A 22,434-nucleotide genomic window follows, 5' to 3' on the forward strand; every position below is an offset into this window, starting at 1 on the left:
GTCAACTCTTCGCTTGAGGTGGCCAAAGTACTGGAGTTTCAGCTTTAGCATCAGTCCTTCCAATGAACACCCAGGACTGATCTCCTTTAGGATGGACTGGTTGTTACAAAATTGTCTGCAATTACGCTCCTCTCTATATCTATATGCCACATGATGAAACTTTGCAGTTCATCTCATCAAGAGTTGAAGACTGTTTCTTCCCTTCTTTAATCTGGTTGGGCCTTGTGTTTTGCTTTGCTTATTATTGGGTTGGCCAGAGTTCAATCGGATTTTTCCATGAAGTGTTTTGGGAAAACCCGAACACAGTTTCTGGCCAACCCAATAGAATGAGATGGAAGGGTGTCAGTTCTGAGCCTAACTTCTTCCTCTTCTGGCATCTCTTTGCTGCCTGGAGAATAATTGGGATAACCTACTGGAGGCTGAGCCAGCACATGCAGCAGATAAAAATCCATCCTAGCTAATGCTTTCTGGTCCCATTGACCCAGCAGCTGATCAAACTGATCTGAGCTCAGCCAAATAACTCAAAACATTGTGTCATCTTCTTTGTATTAATTTTGCTTTGGTTTTGCTGAACTTCTTGAAACTGTGGGTTTATAATTTTTAGCACGTTAGGGAAAATCTTGACAGTTTAATTATTACATCTCTCAGTCCTCTTCTTCTAGGACTACTGTGTCAGGCCATCAGCATCCTACACATTTCCTATGCTGTCCTGCCCTTTCTATACTTCTTGTGCATGTATGCTTTAATTTTAGTATATATTCTTATCCGTCCATGAGTTCACTAATTCTGTCTTCTGCTCAGCATATCTCGCCACCCATGTAGTAGTCTCAGTTATTAGGCAGTGTATATATTTTCCAGAATAACCACTTTTATTTTGGAATGCCATTTGATTTGTTCCTGTGATTTCGCATCTCAGTTGAAATTCTTCATCTTTTCAGCATTTAAAAAATCTATTTTTTTCTAACTTCCTTATGTGGCCATTGTAAACTTCCCTATGTACTTCTGTAAAGGTCAGTTTTCATTCCAATCCCAAAGAAAGGCAATGCCAAAGAATGTTCAAACTACCAAACAATTGCACTCATCTCACACACTAGCAAAGTAATGCTCAAAATTACTCAAAATGCTCAAGTGAGGCTTCCATAGTACATGAACCATGAACTTCCAGGTGTTCAAGCTGGATTAAGAAAAGGCAGAGGAACAGAGATCAAATTGCCAACATCCATTGGATCAGAGAAAAAGCAAGAGAGTTCCAGAAAAATATCTACTTCTGATTTATTGATGATGCCAAAGCCTTTGACTTCATGGATCAAAACAGACTGTGGAAAATTCTTCAAGAGATGGAAATACCAGACCACCTGACTTGCCTCCTGAGAAATCTGTATACAGGTCAAGATGCAACAATTAGAACCAGATATGAAAAAACAGACTGATTCCAAATTCGGAAAGGAGTACGTCAAGGCTGTATATTGCCATCCTGCTTATGTAACTTATATGCAGAGTACATCATGAGAAATGCTGGGCTGGATGAAGCACAAGCTGGAATCAAGATTACCGGGAGAAATATTAATAAGCTCAGATATGCAGATGATACCATGCTTATGGCAGAAAGCAAAGAACTACAGACCCTCTTGATAAAAGTGAAAGAGGAGAGTGTAAAAGTTGGCTTAAAACTCAACATTCAGAAAACTAAGATCATGGCGTCCAGCAAATAGCAAATAGATGGGAAACCATGGAAACAGTGACCGACTTTATGTTTTGGGGCTCCAAAATCACTGAAGATGGTCACTGCAGCCATGAAATTAAAAGACGCTTACTCCTTAGAAGAAAAGCTATGACCAACCTAGACAACATATTAAAGAGCAGAGACATAACTTTACCAACAAAGGTCCTTCTAGGCAAAGCTATGGTTTTTCCAGTAGTCATGTATGGATGTGAGAGTTGGACCATAAAGAAATCTGAGTGCCAAAGAACTAATGCTTTTGAACTGTGGTGTTGGAGAAGACTCTTGAGAGTCCCTTGGACAGCAAGGAGAGAAAACCAGTCAATCCTAAAGGAAACCTACCCTGAATATTCATTGGAAGGACTGATGCTGAAGTTGAAGCCCCAATACTTTGGCCACCTGATGTGAAGAACTGACTCATGGAAAAGACCCTGATGCTGGGAAAGATTGAAGGCAGGAGGAGAAGGGGACAACAGAGGATGAGATGGTTGGATGGTGTCACCAACTTGATGGACATGAGTTTGAGCAAGCTTCAGGAGTTGGTGACGGACAGGGAGGACTGACGTGCTGCAGTCCAAGGAAAAGAGTCGGACACAACTGAGTGACTGAACTGAACTGATGCAGTTCTGTATCTTATTTATCTTTGGATTTGCTTCTATCTGATGATTCTTTTTAAAAATCTATTTATTTATTTGGCTGTACTGGGTCTTAGTTGTGGCATACAGGAGCTTTAGTTGCAGCATGCGAACTGTTAGTTGTGGCATGGGGGTGGGGGGGGTCTAGTTTCCTGACTGAGGATTGAACCTGGGCCCCTGCATTGAGAGCACAGAGTCAGCCTCCAGACCACCAGGGAAGTCCCTCTGATTATTCTTTTTTTAAAAAATTATTCTTGCGTGCCTTTTTAAAATTTAATTTGGGCATTGTGAATAAAAAATGTGGAGACTGATGATGTTATTTTTTTTTCCATCAGGGGAAAAATAATGAAGTAAATTCATTTTAGAATGAATAACTACTAAGATGAAAGCTAGAACATCTGGATTCTGCTCCTGATACTCTCACTGTGAGCTTTCAAAAGTCACCCTCAGGGGCCTCTGCTAACTTTAAATGCTCTCTGCTGTCTTGTTAGATGCAAGAGATTACAATTCACTGATTTCCTCCTGTTACAGTGATGTGTAAAATCTCATGGAAAGGAGAAGAATAAACAATTTTTAAGCTTAATAATACCTTTCTGAGATGAGAACACTCGAGCCACAAACTTTTATTAACTTGCCTGCAGTTGTAGAAATTACCCAGGGCCTTCAATTCAGCTTCTCTAGTAGACATTTGGGTGTGTCAGGAAAGTCAATCAGGACCTCATATTTCTAGAATATCCTAAATATGGTTAATCTATTGTTTCTCTTAGCCTATAGTATTGGCATTCAATGAGTGTATTGTCGGTGTTTTTTATAGCTGTCATAGAAATTTTGTTGTTCATTCACTCAGTTGTGTCTGACTCTTTGTGTGACCCCCATGGACTGCAGCATGCCAGATTTCCCTGTACTTCACTCTCTCCCCAAGTTTGCTCAAACTCATGTCCATTGAGTTGATGATGCCATTCAACCAGTCTCATCTTCTATTGCCCTCTTTTCCTCCTGCCTTCAGTCTTTCCCAGCATCAGGGTCTTTTCTAATGAGTCTACTCTTCACCTTAGTTAGTCAAAATATTGGAGCTTCAGCTTCAGCATCAGTCCTTCCAATGAATATTCAGGGTTGATTTCTTTTAGGATTGACTGGTTTGATCTCCTTGCAATCCAAAGGAGTCTCAAGAGTCTTTTCCAGCATCACAGTTTGAAAGCATCAATTCTTGGCGCTCAGCCTTCTTTATGGTCCAACTCTCACATCCATACATGACTACTGGGCAAACCGTAGCTTTGACTATACAGATCTTTGTTGTCAAGTAATGTGTCTGCTTTTTACTATGCTCTCTAGGTTGGCCATAGCTTTTCTTCCAAGGAACAAGCATCTTTTAATTTCATGGCTGCAGTCACTATCCACAGTGATCTTGGAGCCCAAGAAAATAAAGTCTGTCACTGTTTCCATTGTATCCCTGCCTGTTTGCCATGAAGTGATGGGACCAGATGCCATGATCATACTTGTTTGAACGTTGAGTTTTAAGCTAGCTTTTCACTCTCCTCTTTCACCTTCATCAAGAGGCTCTTGAGCTCCTCTTCACTTCCTGTCATTAGGGTGCTGTCATCTGCATATCTGAGGTTATTGATATTTCTCCCAGCGATCTTGATTCCAGCTTGTGCTTCATCCAGCCTGGCATTTTGCATGATGTACTCTGCATATAAATTAAATAAGTAGGGTGACAATATATAGCCTTGATGTACTCTTTTTCCCAATTTTCTAACAGTCTGTTGTGGAGGAAATATTACTTGAACTTAACTAAGCTTCCCTGGTGACTCAGATAGTAATAAATCTGCCTGCAATGCAAGAGACCCAGGTTTGATCCCTGGGTTAGGAAGATCTGCTGGAGAATGGAATAGATGCCTACTCTAGTATTCTTGCCTGGAGAATTCTGTGGACAGAGGAGCCTGGTGGGCTTCAGTCCATGAGGTTGCAGAGTTGGACACGACTGAGTGACTATCACTTTGATTTCACTTTTCACAAACACCAAAGTACCAAAATTACCCAAATGTCCAAAACATTCTGAGAAATTTGATTTGACTTATCTTGGCAAATAATCCACAACTTGAGATCTCTCTCCCTCCTTCTTCTCCCTCACTCCCCTTTTCCCCCTCCCTCTCCTCCTCTCTCTCTCTCTCACACACACACACACACACACTCACACACACGCACGCACACTCACACACACACACACTTGTTTTCTTTCATTAATATAACTTTAGTTTTGCTTTCTCTGCCAGAAAAGTCATACACCCAAATTTTAGATGAACCCATTAACATTTCTCCTAAGAGGGAAAAAAAAAGTTAGCAATGCTCATGGATGAACTATCAAACTTCCAAATGTTTACCCTTTACTACACTGTAATGTCTGTAAGAAAAAAAATGTAGACTATTTCTCAGTTACTAAGACTCACCAAACTTGGAGCTAAAGTGGTAAACTGACAACAAAACCCCTTTTCCTATGTATCTTCAAATAATGTTTACCTTGAAATCTCAAGCTTTCAGGAAAATACAGAGAGCCTATTTTGCAAGCAGCCAGGTCTTTAACCATCTATTTTTTGGTGTCGTTTTTACATTGCTTTCCTATTTCCTATTTCAGATCAATTTGAAGCTTCTTATATAAATATACCCTTTCCATTCTTCACCCTCTTCCTCCCATTATGAAGCCTAGTCTAAATTTAATATTATTCACATGCATATTTTATTGCACATTTAAAAATTATGCTTTATCCATATTCATTAACCGTACACAGTATTATTTTGAATGTGTTCAAGTTTATTTAAGTATTATATTCTAAGTATTTCTTTTCTCCTTTCCTGTCTGTCAGTGACTTGTCTCTGAGATTTTCTCATGCTGAGGTGTGCAGCTTTAGTTCATTCATCGTTACCATCGTCCCTTACCCCTTTGTATGAATGCATCCATCCATTCTAGTAGGCATTCAGGCTGACCCCAATTTTTCTCTTTTTTAAAAACTGGCAGTCATTCTTGTGTGTTCTTGTTTACCTATGCACAGGGTACTGTGGGCCGTTTTCCTACAAGTTGTATTGTTGTATGCTAGATAGACTTATTTCCAACTTCAATGCATAATGTTCCTTTCTTTATCAAAGCAATTGTTCTGGCTTCCATACCAGTCCCACCCGCCACCCCCAGTTGTGGACAAGAGCTTCTCATTCTCACCTAATATTTAACTGTTGCTACATTCGATCATTGTTGCTTATGTCATTTCAATTCAGTTGCTCATGTCAGTTCAGTTCAGTTCAATTGTTCAGTCATTCCGACTCTTTGTGACCCCATGGAGTGCAGCACGCCAGGCTTCCCTGTCCATCACCAACTCCCAGAGGTTGCTCAAACTCATGTCCATTGAGCTGGTGATGCCATCCAACCACCTCATCTTCTGTTGTCCCCTTCTCCTGTCTTCAATCTTTCCCAGCATCAGGGTCTTTTCCAATGAGTCAGTTCTTCACATCTGGTGGCCAAAGTACTGGGGCTTCAGCTTCAGCATCAGTCCTTCCAATGAATATTCAGGGTTGGTTTCCTTTAGGATTGACTGGTTCGATCTCCTTGCAGTCCAAGAGACTCTCAAGAGTCTTTTCCAACACCACAGTTCAAAAGCATCTATTCTTTGGTGCTCAGCTTTCTTTATGGTCCAACTTTCACATCTCTACATTACTCCTGGAATTACCATAGCTTTGACTAGATGGGCCTTTGTTGGCAAAGTAATGTCTCTGTTTTTTAATATGCTCTCTAAGTTGGTCATAGCCTTTCTTCCAAGGAGTAAGCATCTTTTAATTTCATGGCTGCAGTTACCATCTGCAGTGATTTTGGAGCCCAAGAAAATAAAGTCTGTTATTGTTTCCATTGTTTCCCCATCTATTTGCCATGAAGTGATGGGACTGTATGCCATGATCTTAGTTTTCTGAATGTTGCATTTTAAGCCAACTTTTTCACTCTCCTCTTTCACTTTCATCAAGAGGTAATTCCTCTTCACTTTCTGCCTTAGTGCTGTCATCTGCTTATCTGAGGTTATTGATATTTCTCCCAGCAATCTTGATTCCGGCTTGTGCTTCCTCCAGCCCAGCGTTTCTCATGATGTACTCTGCATATAAGTTAAATAAGCAGGGTGACAATATACAGCCTTGACGTACTCCTTTTCTAATTTGGAACTAGTCCGTTATTCCATGTCCCTTTCTAACTGTTTCTTCTTGACCCACACACAGATTTCTCAGGAGGCAGGTAATTTGGTTGGGATTCCCATTTCTTGAAAAATTTTCCAGAGTTTATTGTGATCCACACAGTCCATGCTTTCAGTATAGTCAGTGAAGCAGAAGTAGATGTTTGGAAATCCCTGGCTTTTTCTATTATCCAACAGATGTTGACAATTTGATCTTTGGTTCCTCTGCCTTTTCTAAATCCAGCTTGAACATCCTGAAGTTATTGGTTCATGTACTGTTGCTTATGTGGTGGAAAGTAAAATGTTATATGGAATTTTAAATTTATTTCCTGAACACTAGTTATATTGAGCCTTTATTTCAATATGTGTATCGAACCATTTAGGTTTACTCTTCTGTAAATTGATTATTCAGTTCAGTTCTTTATTTTTACATTGGGTTGTATGTCTTTTTTTATAGCTTTATACGTATTCTTTATACATTTTGAATGTATACAATATCTTTTAGTCAGTAGCTTTTCCTTTCACCTTGTCATGGTGACATTTCTTTAGAGTCATCTTGAATTTTATGGTAATGAAATTTACTAATACTTTTTGTTTATTGTGATTATTGTATCTTCATTAAAAAAGTCAATATATAACCTGAGGACATGAGATGTTCTTCTGTAGCGTCTCCTAATATCTTACAGCTTTGTATTTTGTATTTAGAATTTTTCAGCTTTACTGAGGTATAATTGAATAATAAAACTACAAGATAAAGTATCAGCATGGTGATTTGATATGTGTATCCATAATGAAAGACTGTTCCTTGACAAGGTAATTAACATATCCATCACTTACCTCATTTAGGATTTTCAGCTACTTTAAATGTTATTTCTCTATGCTTTGTGAGATAAAATATTTAATTTTATTTTTTCATAGAGACTGCATATTAACTCATTCCTATTATTGGATAAAGTATCATTTTCCCACTGTTTATGTGTCATTATTTTTATTTGTGGATGTCTTTGTGTCTAGGCCCTTTATTTTATTCCAAGGGATATATTAATTTATTGGTGTGCTAAAACCATGAAATGTTAACTGTATATCTTTATAAAATGCCTTGATATTTGACTGGGCAGCATTCTCATCTTGTTCTTCCATATTTATTTGATGTTCTTAGCTGTTTGCTGTTCCATGTGAACTTTAGGATAGACTTTTGAAATTCCTTTAGAATAGGTTGACACATTGTTTATAATAAGTTTGAGTTGTTTAATATGTGGAGAATTGATGTAGTGAGTCTGCTAGGCTGCCACAATAAAATACTACCTGTGAGGTGGTTTAAACAACAGAATTTTATTTTCTCATAGTTCTGAAGCCTTCCAGCCTAAGATCAAGATGTCAGCAGGCTTGGTTTCTTCTCATGAGATCGCACATGTACATGTTGCTGGGTCGCATTTGTCAGCGTTGTTCAGTTGCTCAGTTGTGTCTGACTCTTTGCCACCCCGTGGACTGTAGCCCACCAGACTCTTCTGTCCATGGAGTTTTCCAGGCAAGAATACTGGATTGGGTTCCCATTTCCTCCTCCAGGGGATCTTCCTGACCCAGCCATCAAACCCGCATCTCCTGCATCGCAGGAGGATTCTTTATCACTGAACCACTAGGAAAGCCCTGCATTTGTTAATATGTAAATATTTTGCATCTGTTTTCAAGAATGAGTTTGAACTATGATTTGACTGTCTTTATTCTTTCCTTGTTTTGTTCTGATTTCATGGCTTTAGCACTTATCTGCTGTTTTGGGGGTGGCCTTAAGAAAAATCTATTAGAACACATAAAATGGCTTAGTGGGACTCCCTTGTAAACATTTCTGAGACTGGTATTTCCAGATTAGAATATCTTTACTGTAAATTATTTTAATCTGTTAGGTCATTCAGGTTTTGCATTTACTTTTTGTCATTCTTGGTAATCAATATTTTGCAAATATGGTATCCATTTTTCAAATTTATTGGCACAAAGTTGTTCAAAGCATCCACAATATTTTTTTTGTTTATAGTTAGGCCCCATTTTTCCTTTCTAATATTGTTGTTGTTATTGTTTGTGTTTATTTTTATTTATTTATTTGGCTCTGCCAGGTCTCACTTGTGACACGTGGGATCTTTGATCTCTGTTGCAGCATGTGGGATCTTTAGTTGTGGACGTGGGATCTAGTTCCCCAACCTGAGTGGAACCCAAGGCCCCTTGCATTGGGAATATGGAGTCTTAGCCACTTTACCGCTGGGGAAGTTTCCCTTTCTCATAGTGTTTTTCTTTCTCTTTTCATCATTCATCCCATCAGAGTAACAACATTTCCATTCCACTTTTATTTATTCTCGTAGCAGGAAGGACCCACTGTCCATCAAAGGCTTGCATTTCCTTTTTCATACTGTAGACTTCTTGCTGTTAAGTGGTCCCCAACCAGGCCCACATTTCTCAGACTTTCCATGCAGTGAAGTGCATACACATGAGCAGAGGGATATGTCCCTTCTCACACTTCTTATCCACTGACTGGATACAGAGGACTTAGCCATACAGAAGGCTGACTTCTCAAGCTGAAAGGACTCTGGGTCCCTCTGTATGGCAGCCAGGGGAATGCACTTCTCGTGTCTCTGACAGTGGGGACTCTAAAAATTATGACTACCTTTCCACCAAGGCCAACATGCTGCCCAAGACCTTCATGAGCTCAGCAGAGATGCTAAAGTAGGCTCACTCTCTAGACGTGTGGGTCTCTGACAGAGACTTTGACTTGAGAACTCTCTATAGGTCTTGCTGCAACTTTCTTGAATTGCTCTGAATTCTAAGCCTTTTTCTATCTCCTACACAGATGTCAGACTTGCATCAGGTCAAATGACTCTGATGGCTTTCTGGAGCTCCCTATACATTTCTCCTTACTGAGTTTTCCTCCTACGTCTCTAAAAAGTCTAATTCCATCTTGGCATCTGCTTTTCAGAGACTTGAACTAATACAGATGGCGCCAACAGTGGATATAAGATGCCATTCTGAGTTCCTTGGCACGTGGTTGCCTTGCTGAATATTGCACTGGTGGTGATGGGGTCAAGCCTCACTATGGGGAAGATGCCCTTGTAAGGATGAAAGCTCAAGCATATGAAAGGCCCTAGGAGAAAATGTCTACAGGGCAGCAGAGAGGTGAGGTGGCTAGAGGTATTGCTAAGTGGTATCTTCACCCTGCAAGGAGGCTAACAAAGAACCAGAGACCATTCACAGGTCTTAAGGATGAGAGCCAGAGGGCCTCTCTGGGAGTCCATAAAAAGGCTTCCAACTTCTGCAGTAGGAGAGGGGACACAGCTGAGCAGCAAACACCTCATAATTTCAGAGCTCCAGAGATACTGAACGTTCAGTTGAATAGGTCTGCAATGCTATAGTCTCTGGATGAGAAAACCAGAAACCCTGGAATGTGGCATAGGGGCATTCTGATAGAAGGGCCAGGGGATGTTGGTTCTGCAGGCCCCTCTGAACCTTTGGAGGGCATGGAAGTGGCTCCTTCCCAGCACTTGGCTGGGAATCTCCGTGGGATCCCTTCTCCCTCTCAGCAGATGCCGTCTCTTCCTATCCTTGCTGGTAAGTTGATAACTAGTGTTAAATCCCTATGTACACTGGCTAGGAAATCACTGATCCTGATAAGGGAGGGAACAGATGATGAAAGAAAGGAATAGCAATGATTAGAGAACTGTACAAGCAAGACCCAGATGTTAGTTTCTGAGGGTGCTTGATCATGGAGCTAGGATTCAAAAGCAAGGCTCCTGAGCTCAGGTAAAGGATGCTTTTATCTACCCTATTCTGCACATGTAGCAGTTTGTGTGAAGAAATAATCATGTCATGTATCCTCATGGCCAGTAATACCTAATGGCCACCAGTTTGAACAGATCAACCAGTTAGTTGCAGAAGGTTTAAATAAGATTGGGGGTGGGGAGAGAGAGGGACAAAGGGAGAGAGAGATGTATGTACTTATATGTGTGTGTGTGTGTAAAATACCCTAGGATGCTGACACAGAGTAGATTTTGAACAACTAGAGCCTTCTAGGTTCTTGCCTCTTTCATGGGTATTCCATTTACAAGTCTACATTTTTGCATAAAAAAACAGAATACAGACATCATAGTCCTTGGGCACCGTGCAGATCCTTCGTTAATGGAAGGTAAGCTAGCTGAGCCTGGGAAATCTCCAGAGAGGGTGGCGTGTGGCCACAGTAAAGCAATAAATCATAAAACCATCTTCCAGCAGCCTCAGCTGCAAGTGTTTTTTTTTTTTAATCTACTCTTTTAAACAACTCTTTTTAACAGCGTCTCACTGTTTCTCCCTTAGGAAATTATTTCATTGTATAATTGCCCTTGCTTCTGGTGAAATTTTTCTTAATGTCCAATTCAAATTGCTGCATTTTTCAGTCTCAGGCCATTGCTCTCTATTACATTACCATTAAGCACTTTAAGTAAGTCCTCTCTCTTTTGAAAAGGATGAAATTGGCTCGTGAGTTTCATTGGAAAATGTGGCCTCCTCCTTGGAGACAAATTTTGAACACTTGAAAAAGATAGGTGATTGTCTCATTTCTTAAAAAAAATTTTTTTTTTTCTGTTTTTCATCAGCTTAGAAACAACTCATGGGCCAGATATATACGATTCAGATGGCACTATATACCTGATGTTTCTTCCCGTCACCCTGTAATAGCAGGGTGTGTCTGTGCTTAGTCGTGTCTGACTGCCTGCGACCCCGTGGACTGCAGCCCGCCAGGCTCCTCTGTCCCTGGGATTCTCCAGGTAAGAATGCTGGAGTGGGCTGCCATTTCTTCCTCCGGGGGACCTTGCCGACCCAGAGATCAGACCTGAGTCTCTGGTGTCTCCTGCATTGTAGGTGCATTCTTTACCTGCTGAGCCACCAGGGAAGCCCATAGGAGGGCCCACACACTCATTTCTTCAAGGAACTGTGAATCCTGTATGAGCTAAGGTGTCGGTGGTGGTTTAGTCGCTCAGTTGTGTCCGACTCTTGCAACCCCATGGACTGTAGCCCACCAGGCTCCTCCGTCCATGGGATTCTCCAGGCAAGAATACTGGAGTGGGTTGCCATTTGCTTCTCCAGTGAGCTGAGGTATTTGATGCAAAAGGGAGATGACATTTGTGCACAGACAGCAGTGCCTACTGACTTACTTGCTGGAGAACCCAGGAGAAGCAGCTGCAAACTCTGTCTGCAAAGAAATCCAGTTACAAGAAGGTGGGAGTCTTATGAGAGCATTATGGCAACACAAACAGCAGTGGTTTCCAAGCTGTTAACACAATAAAACCCTTTGGGGTACAGAGGGAGCAATAAGGCCCTACTTCATCCCCATATTTAACCAGATCTGTTTTATTGGACCATTCCTATGGGGATGTTGGATCTCTTAACAAGAAACATGATTCAAAACATCACAATAGGGACTTCCCTGGCAGCCCCGTGGTTAAAACTCTGTGCTTCCAGTGCAAGGGGTGTGGGTTTGATCCCTAGTCGGGGAACTACGACCCCACATGCTGCACAACATGGCCACCCACCCCCCACCACCAAATTTCACAATAAGCTGTCCTATTTCTAATTCCAGGATCTTTATATTCTGTGTCATCTTCTCCTTCCCTACCCCCACATGAGCACCGCCCCCCCACCGCCACCCCCGCCATCCCCTGTTTGCACCAGACTCTGAAGAAGTGAGGCCTTGAACATTCAAAAAGCAACTCTTTTCCAACAGGATGCTATCTAGCCCAATCAGTCTGGCCAGTGCATCAGCGGTATACACAGTATCATGAATGCCTGCTGTGTTTGCTCCTTGACTGTTCATCAAATCCCAGTTTCAGGGCTCACCCCTCTTCAGATTTACATCCCCTCCTGTTTTCTCAGTATCTGACTTCCTCTCCTCCTGTAACAACAGGGAGAGGAATATGGAATAAAGCAGTGAAACAAAACAAATCGAATAATAAACTTGAATGTCAAAGCACTCACTGCACACCTGCAGTCAGGGGGTTGGTTATTATTGTCTGAGCAGAAGCAGCCTCATGCCCAGTAGATGACCTGGTTCTCTGTTAGGACATCAATCAGAAGGTGATTTTCCTCCATGGAAGATTAGTATCAGATGCCTCTCCCCCACACTGTGTGCACAATGCTGGGAGCAGCAGAGAACCCAGTTCCCGGAGTGAAAAGCTCTTGCCACTGATGACACGTAATAGGGGTAAATCTAGTTTGGAAGGAGAAGATTGGAGGTTGCAAAACTTCACAGAAGGCAACTTGAACTTGAAACAGACACTACAGCTGAGGACTATTGGAAAATAATGTCAAAGCCCTAATGAAAACAACTTTCTCAGTAAAGAGGGTTTTAGACAGAATAATAGGGGAGGAAGCAAATATTTTTGGTCCTGTACAGAAGAAGTGGCATCCGGCAAAGTACAGAAAAAACAAAAACAAAAACAAAACGTTTTGAGAGCCAGAATGGATACATGTCTCACCAGTTTTATTCTGTTTTGTTTTTCAAGAGCGGCTAGGCAGATGATTTCTGATGTTGCTGCATATTGGGTGTTGGTACAGGATACACCGTGATGGAGACTTGGTGGCCCTCCTGTGCTGTTTCAGTTTTCTCTTCAGTCTCATTTATCTTAAAAGGTTGCAGGAGCTGTGCCTTGTGATGCAGCTTAAGACAGTGCGCTTACGCACAGAAGCTTCTATCCATGAGGGAAGAAGCAAACACATAGCGCTAAAGCTTTGCTGCCCATAAAAGTAGAATTCTAAGACTTAAGAGCTAGGACTCATTTCTGACTGAGCCCAACAATGCTGATGGTAACCGTCGCTCGGTGCCAGATCATCACTATTATTGTGTTCATCTCTGGTTTCTGAATGAAGAACGAGTCTCATCCACATCACTTCTTGAGGCCCACGCTTCTATGAACCATGGCTGGGATCACATGACTTTTCATTCACAAATCTTCAGGAGCCTCTGGTTGCCTGTTAACTCTTGACTGGCTTTCAGGATCACCCCAGCCAGGCCCTCTGTCAATTTCCCCTTATTCAGTCTTTCTATGCTTCACCTCCCACTCCAGCCAACCTATACAGGAAGCCCCCAACACGCAAACCTTCAAGTTGTGAACTTTCAGAGATGTGAATGTGCTTCTGGTTCTAGCAAGGAACCAGAACCCATGCCATCAACATCCGGCATGAGAGAAACTGCAGTCTGCTCTCCATCTCCTGTTGCTGACGATCCTTCAGCTCTGCCATCTCGTGCCTCCTCTCCCTCCTCCCATCAGCAACTTCTTGCCTGTTCACTTGATACCAGCCCCTGTATGCCAGCTGTTGTACTGCACTGCTGTGTTTTTCAAGGTACTGGACTGTAAGATTAAAAATGTTTATTTTTTGTTTTTTTATGTGTCATCTGTGTGAAAAGTAGTATAAACCTATTATAGTACAGTACTATATAGCCGATTGTGTTAGTTGGGGACCTAGGCTAGCTGTTAAGACTTACGAACAATTTAGACTTACAAATGCACTCTTAGAACAGAACTTATTTGTATGTAGGGGACTTACCACAGTTCATCTTTTTCTTCCTTTTTCTCTCCCTAGGCATTTCTTCTGGCTAGGCTGGGGCTCACCCACACTAAGGTCTGCAGGCTCAAATTCCATCTGTTCAACAGGGCCCCGGTCAAAAGCCTCATAAAACCACAGCCAGAAGCCACCTGTTCCTTCTCCAGAATCCTATTTTAATGTGTCTTATATTTAAAATAAAAGACCTATGACTAGCTTCCTATATTTTTAGTTAGTTATCTGGTATAATTTATTCTGAAAACTCACAAAGTTCCTAAAGGCACAGGCTCCACAGACTGTGGTACAAGGTCTTGAAATGAATAAGAAGGCATCAATGCTTGGATGCATAAATCAGTCTTGTTCTCTTTTACACTCACATAGAGATCTGAAAGATCATTTGGAATAACTATATCTACATAGCTGTATGACTGTTACTACCATTTAGACATAAATAGAAATATGAAGTCCTTCAATATTAAGAATTGAAAAGTTCAGAAATACTGGTGCCAAGGCTTACCTTTCAGCTTATGTGTTCAAGGAGTAAATAATGCACTCTAGGGGCAGTTATCCAAAGATGTTACAGCTAGAAGTAAGGTTGTAGTATTATTAAATTCACCCTTTATAATAGCCTAATATGGTATCTATAGAAATTAAATAACTGTGTTTGTACTCTTGGTTTCAGATGCCTTAATATAATTAAAAATATATGTACCTCATAATATTAGTCTCTTGATATATTCTGTGAAGAGAAGGATATTTTGTTCAAATATGTTTGAGAAAATATGCAAATTATGCTTCCCTCTTACATCATAAAGGTTTCCAGAAATCAGATAGCTTTTTAAAAGATTGTTTGACCTTCATTAACCTTGTCTTCCAATTATAATTGTCCTGGGAACAGTCAGGTAATCTAACAACTATAAATATCCCAAGGAAAAAGTCTTCTATGGAAAATGTTTTAGAAAAACTGTTGTAAGATATCGCTTGCATTTTAAAGGGTGCACGAGATGGCTGGACTCCGCCTTTAGGGTGAGGTATGTGCCGTTCTTTTTTTGTTTCGGCCTCAGAATGAAGAGTTTGCCCATGAGGGAACCCCGGTGCTGGTGAGGGTGGGCATGCCCCTCTGTCCTGGATGTGCCTGTGTATGCAGAAGACAGGCAGCAAGGTGACAGGCACACAGACGCGTCCGCCCATGCCAACCGCCGGCAAAAGTGGAGGCCGAGTCCAAGCACTCACTTATTTTGACGGCAAAAGCCATTTCTGCTGCCACTTTCTTTCCCCTGATTGTGTCTGCTTTGTCCTGCCTTCTCGTGAAGCTGCTCTGGCTCATACGTACTCCACTTTTCCCCCCTGTATTTTGGCTGCACCATGCGGCACGGGTGATCTTACTTCCCCCATCAGGGACTGAACCCAGGCTCCCTGTGGTGGAAGTGCAGTGTCTTAACCAATGGACCACCAGGCACGTCCCTACCCCAGTTATTTTGTTTTGTGATTTATGACTTAGCCTCCAACTATATTTATAATTAATTACATAATTCCATTTCCAAAATGTTATGTAACACACTGTCTTATCCTACTCCATGTGCTGGGGAATGATATTAAAACAATAAAATGGCTGAAATTCATTGGTATCCTAGTTAGAACATTTAGTTCTAACCATCACAGGATAACCAAATGTATCAAAAAACTTACAAGAGTGAATCTGTGGGCATGAAATTTATTTGTAGTCTTACTTGGAATTGTGCCACTAATTAGGATATAGTCAAGTATGTGGTAAAAGTTTGCTGAATAAATGAAGGCATGAGTCACTTGTGTTCTCTTTTACTTTCACATGGAGAATCATTAGAGATGACTGTATGTTTGCATATGTATCTATATAAGTTGATAGACATATATAAAATTTCCAAATGTGATTATAATACAATTTTAATCAATGTGAAAACAACTGAATGTTCTCCGGACAATAAATTAATTTCTGGAAGTGCTTCACTAATAAAACTGTCTCCCTACACAGCCATCTCGAATATTCAAATGTAAAGTAAGTTTAACATGATATTAGGAATAAGGTAATACTGGATACAAACATTTAGTGAAAGGAAGGAAGATGGCTCAGCTATAAACAGTAAGTAAAGGGATTTGCTATGCAATAAAAATCAAATGTCTAAATATGAGAGTAATACATCTGGAAAAGAATGGCCAACAACAGCAAAGATCTATCTGTCTTTACCCTTAGCATGAGGTAGGCCCAGTAATTCTAAGACTGCTTAAAGAAGTGCTTCAAATTTCTCAGAATACTATGAAAAGAAAAACATTCAGCCTATATTTGGATCCTTGGGTTTGGGATCACTGCCAGGGTCAGAGGGCTCCATGGAAAATATATTTCAAAAATGAGTCCATATTGGTCAGCCGCCTCCTTCCACTAAGGGAAAATACTAATTTGGCGAACACTTTGCTTCTTCTCAGAGCAGCTCTTGGTTTAAAGCTACTCAACCTATTGGTTTAATGGCTCAATTTAAAAATGCAGCATCCTGTTTTCTTAGAACATTTTTCATAGTTCTGGTTTACTTATGATGAAGTCAGTAGACTGAGAAGTGGGGAAATGGAACAGACTTCACAAGGAATGAAGCTGATGATGGTATGTGTGAAATTCCTTTTCAAAGGAAAATTAATGTAAAATTAAGGAACAATAATCACCAACTCAATGGACATGCGTTTGGGTGGAGTCCAGGAGTTGGTGATGGACAGGGAGGCCTGGTGTGCTGCGGTTCATGGGGTCACAAGGGGTCGGACACGACTGAGCGACTGAACTGAATCTGGAAGGCAGTTTGCATCTGGCTGCCTAACTCCATCACCAGCTAAAGGACATGGACATGAAAAAATCTAATATACAGAATGTGGTAATATGAAAAATAATGGGAATTACCCATGTATACTTTCCAAATCCTTCTCATTGGCAAGTGTTTTTTAGGTATAGAGTTAACAGAACTAATGGTCATTGTACTACTACAGCAAAGTGAAAGCTGTGGGGTTTTATTCTCTCATTAAATACCCCCTGGAAGGGCCAAAGATGATACTCAGATGTTATTTTTCAAAGGTTGTCATAAATCGGTTTTACCTGCAGAATCCACAGGGAGGTAAACATTTTGAGATTACGCAGGAACAGCCTTTTCAGTGTTTCGTGTGTGTGTGTGACTGTTTTGCATCTTTGTAACCAAATTCTTGCTTTATTTTGCCTTGTTTTAAATCATTAGGACAAGCATTAGCACCTTTGAGTTCCTGACTTACTGTCAATACCTGTGGTATTTCACACTGTGTGACTCAACTAATGGGTGAAGTTCGACTAGGCTGGTTTCTTTCTTTCTGACTGTGTTGGGTCTTCGCTGCTGAGCACAGGCTATCTCTCGTTGTGGAGAGCAGGTTTCTCATTGTGGCGGCTTCTCTTCCGGCACACGGGCTCCAGGGCGTGCAGGCTCAGTAGTTGTGGCATACGGGTTCAGTTGCCCCCTGGCATGTGGCATCTTCCTGGACCAGGGACTGAACTTGTGTTCCTTGCATTGGCAGGTGGATTCTCAACCACTGGGCCACTCAGGGAAGTCCTAGATTGTGCCTCTTTTAACTTCCCTCTAAGCAAAGATACCTTGTTTCCCAGGTGGTGGATAGAATTTGAATGGAGATGGCATAGGATTTGCTATAGAGCTGCTGTTCGCAGATTTTCCCAGTTGGTGAAATATAGCTACATGCATTCAGTGGGCCTAAAACTAAAGGCCATGTGTGTACACCTCAAAAATGTGTATTCAGTGAGTGGATGCGTCGCATGTCATTTATTTCCAGGAGCCAGCCCTGTGCTATTCACGACAAGAAACTGCAGTTGGTTCAGTGTTTGCCTACTAGTGTGAGACTAGTTCATTTACAAACAACCAGAATATCTTTTCTGTGCATTATTTTTAAAGTAGTGCTTGAAGGGGATAAAAGGGACACAAGCCAACACATAGGGGAACAGAGAGTGAAAGAAACTGGTGGTAAAAACATGACCTTCCTCCATAAGGTCAAATAGTTTTATTTTGCTTAAACACTACAATACAGTATATATCCATTAAAAAAAGAAAACTCTATTGTGTATATAAATTATTCCTTCCATTCATCAATTCTTTTCTTCTCCATTACAGCTTTGGTACAATGTGATTTCAGTATATAATTTTTTTAAATACTTCTTAGCATCACAAACTCAACACAAAGTACAAAACTAATAATCCAAATTAGGGATAGTATCGTCTACACAGTGGTATTCAGTGGTAGGAGAAAATCTTACCTTGATGAATTCATGTCACTAGCTAAGCTAGAAAGGCATACCTAGCGGACATGACGGAAATATGCACCATTAACCAGCTAACGTGTGGATTAGTCTTTTTTTTTTTTTTTTACAGAATACCAGCAGCAGTCATTTGGGTGTGGAGTGAATACTTAAGTCCTCAGCAAGTTTGCCCACCTGGCTCCTCCTCCTGCAAAGGGCCACGGTAGTGTCGGAAGACACGGGCATGGCCAGAGTGCTCAGAACTTGACCTGCCACCCGGCGTTGCTCATGCTGGCACAGTTGGTCCTGCAGCTGGCCGACACCACGGGGACAGTGCTGGAGGGGCAGGGCGGGCCCATCAGCCTAAGGTTGTTCTGAGGGGTCGGCGGTGTGACGTTACAGTACACGGGCATCCCAGCGGCTGGGAGGGAGCCTTGGCCTGCCTGGGTAGGTAGCATGAGTGGCTGTTGGTACGACTGCTGGGGCAGTCCTTGAGAACCCTGGGTCATTGGCACCTGTGCGGAGACACAAGACATGTCCCTGTATGAGGAGGGCCTTCTGGGGTGTCCCGCAAGCTACGGTCGTGTCATCAAAAACAGTCACGCTTTGGGGTTGGAGTCCCAGCTCTGCTTTTTATCAGCTGTTTCACACTGGGCAAACCATTTAACTGCTCTGATTTTCTGATCCCACATGCATAATGACACCTCCTTCAAAGTGGCCCCTGAAAGAGCTGCAGGAGGATGGAACAGCACTTGGGCTGTGTCTGGTGAGAAGTAAATGCTCAGAAAGTGTTAGCTTTGAGCCTCTTTCTTTCCCCTTTCCTGGCTCTCCAGGGACTGCCATGTAGACCACCCCCCTCTCTGGATTTCTCTCTGTTTTGGAAAGCCATGCTCCCGTTCTGGTTTTATGCAAAGTGGCCTGGAGCCACTGATAATAAAAGAGGCTCTTGTCCCAGGAACCTACCTCACTCTTAACTTGCAACTTTCAAGAACATTTCATATTGAGTTGGCGGTAGAGACCGATGCAATGTGAACACGGATGGTCAAGGCAGGAAGACTGAGGATAGGGTCTCTAGGGCCAGAGGTACTTGGTGCAGCTAAATTGAATGATTAACATACTTCACCAACCCTTCACTTTCCCTCTCAGTGAATTTCAGAATATACATTACAGAAGGGGGTGTGATGCTTTAAATACTCAATGTGAGTTTAGTCTGGAAAATGCAACTGTCAGGTCCAATAAATACCCTTTAGATCAATCTGAGATGCCATTTAAGAAGTTTTATAAGTTAAATTTGTGGTGAAATGAATTTTCTTTGGCTGTGATCAAAACAAACGAAAATTTGTCACAAGGACTGTCTCTCATTAAGTACCATTTCAACAGAATGTCCAGAGGTCTTCATGAACAGAACTCGAAAGAATTTTCCTTCATGAATAGAAAGTTTATATGGAACCAGACTTAGAAGGGCGTTCAATAGCCATTTGTGTTATAGAAATGTACATTTTCTGTATTCTATTTGTCTGGTATAATCAAAATCAACCATCAACACGACTGCACCGAGCACCCCCAACCACCTGGCCAACCATCTGAGACGGGGACGCACCCACAGGCTGTACTCTGGCAAGTGCTGCTCTTCAAGCACTGTCTCCCAAGCTCCAGACACGCACCTGATAGTTAGACACGGCTGGGTAGGAGACCATCACGCTTTGCACTGGAGTTCCCTGCTGGCTGCTCATCACGCCCTGACTCTGAGGTGGCTGCTGCACCCCCACAAGGCCTTGGAACCCCTGCGGACCAGACAAGACTGGCTGGTAACCTGCAAAGAGGAAACATCTTTTGAACTGGTTGTACCAAGGAGAACAAAGATGAAATTGCATGGAGTAAGAGAACCTCACTAGCCAACCTGAAGACCTTTCACTCTCCATGTTAGGAACGCTTATTTCCTAACTATGCACGTTTTGCTTCTCAAGAGTGGATGAGGGCATGACTATAAAAAAATTCACTGATATTTCCATCCAAGGGTTAGTGTTGTGGTAGTGGTACATTCTTCATGACACAAAGATGGGAACCTCTATTGATGCTGGTTGACTGCTGTAAATTTTACCTTTCAGATCTGTCTTTTGCTTTGGTTTCAGTGATACTTGGAGAAGTCACAAATTATCAAGTTTTTCTTTATTAAACTGACTCATTTTCTCACCCTCTGACTTTCCTGCACTACCTCACTTCACAGAGAGATCACCAAACAGCCTGTTAACTTGGGACACATTCTACTTTCCATGCCCTAGTGCATAAGAAGACTCGCAACTCTACCTAATTCAATATTCATTGACTCAGACAAAGGCAACAACAGCAGGTATGCCACACTTTTATTCTGTTCCACCACCAGCCCCCGAGAGAACGTTCTGGCAAAACACTCCCGTAAGAGACCACGTATATATCATAGATTACTATAGAATACAAAATTTAAAGAATGTATCTGCTGGTGTCCTTCCAGGTGTGCCAGTTGGTAGGGTTTCTTTCCTTTCTTTTTTAAGGGGACCAGAATTTATTCTAATTATTTTAACCCCTACTACAAGATGTGGTTTAAAATGCATTCTTAAAGCAAGTCTGTCAACTATTCTTATAAATATTGGAAAGAAAGTTATGATGTTGGTGAAGATGACATGGTGATAGAGAAATAAAACAGATTCACTTCCATGCTGTAAAATAAGGTCCTTCCAGAGCTCTGGTTATTAATTGTACTGAAATCAGGCCAACTGCTGTCTTAATACAGTTCTCTGGGAGACAGGCTTTACATTTTCTTGATGCGAACACTAAGTTTTACAATCAGATTTTAAAAATTGAAACAAAGGGTAAAAAAATTCCTAATCAGTATCCATTGTTTATAAATAGCCTTTCTTTTGAGTGCATGTGAGAGTTTCAATTGAGGAAGGATGAAATTACATTAGCGTTTTTACAATAGACAACACTTGGCAATCCTGTGTTCGGCCAAAAATGTTTTCATTCACCTTAGAAATACTGTGGAAGTGTATCTTGCAAACAGCCACTAAGTTAGGAGATCAGCTCTGTTCGTCAAATGAGAAAGAGCAAACTCGGGCTCAGGAGGCTGGAATGGTGCCTGCACCCATCAGTGAGTGGACCCAGGGCATAATCTGGAAACCATCCTCTGACCTTCTTTTATGTGTCCCATTTTTAAAAATGTTCACATCACTCTCCTCACTCCATTTTAATAGTGGTTTTACTTACTAGGTTATTTTAAATTCTACTATAGACACCACATACTAAGAGTGTAATTAAGGGTCATGGCTGTCTTTCCTGCAGTTATTCTGAGTTCATGGGTACACAGTCAAAGCCTCCCTTACATGCGCTCTGAGGTCTACTGGATCTCAATAACCTCGGCCCAGAGGGTTTATAAATATGGCAAAGTGTTTGAAGTTGATACAATATGAAAAAATCATCAGACTTGGGAACAAGAAATGTGACTTAAGGCCACCTCACGGTCCTCCCTGTCTCCCAGAATGCCTCATATGCAGGGAGAAATTTCTTTTAACATTCATTGCAAAAATCTGTTCTCTAGGATTTCCCCCTTTTATTCTTATACCCATTGGCCCTGAAAAAAAAAAAAAATTGTTGCTGTTTTATTATTACTAGGACGTTACTACTAGCCATATCAAATTCACTGTAGCAAGGATTATTGTTATATATGTTAAAAAAAAAACTTGGCATGACTGTAGAAAATTCATGATCACAGCCTTCCTTACCATGTCCTACTTCTATAGCAAAGAGCAAGCAATATGAGCACGCTTTCAGGTCTGCGTAAGGGTGGTTATTTCTTGCTGAACAGTCAAAGTACAGGTTGAAAATGAGAGAAATGTCTTTAAAAAAAATCAGATTTATACTTGGATCTTATGGTGAAGCCCTGTTGGTCTTGGGGGTACTATTGCAGGATGGGAAGAAGGGGAGGGGAGAGGGCAGGAGAGGTCAGGTGGCCTCACATCTAAAGAGCATACATTTGCTTATTGAATCCTTCCAGCC

At 41.4% G+C, this 22,434-nt stretch overlaps 1 protein-coding gene across 16 annotated transcripts in view; it reads right to left on the reverse strand.

Annotated features, from left to right (window-relative positions):
* Nucleotides 1-18,131: 18,131 nt before the first annotated feature.
* The window catches only part of ARPP21 (cAMP regulated phosphoprotein 21), a 163,063-nt gene continuing 158,760 nt past the window's right edge, over nt 18,132-22,434 (reverse strand). For all 16 annotated transcript variants that reach the window (XM_052638304.1, XM_052638298.1, XM_052638299.1 and 13 more), the window contains 2 exons: nt 20,067-20,215; nt 18,132-18,917 (listed from right to left, as the gene is read on the reverse strand). In XM_052638304.1, coding sequence (XP_052494264.1) covers nt 18,660-18,917; nt 20,067-20,215 — 407 coding nt within the window. In that variant the 3' untranslated portion in view covers nt 18,132-18,659. The remainder of the gene's footprint in view (nt 18,918-20,066; nt 20,216-22,434) is intronic.

Source organism: Budorcas taxicolor, chromosome 1 (genome assembly GCF_023091745.1).
Source record: "Budorcas taxicolor isolate Tak-1 chromosome 1, Takin1.1, whole genome shotgun sequence".
In the NCBI taxonomy this organism is placed as follows: Eukaryota; Metazoa; Chordata; class Mammalia; order Artiodactyla; family Bovidae; genus Budorcas; species Budorcas taxicolor.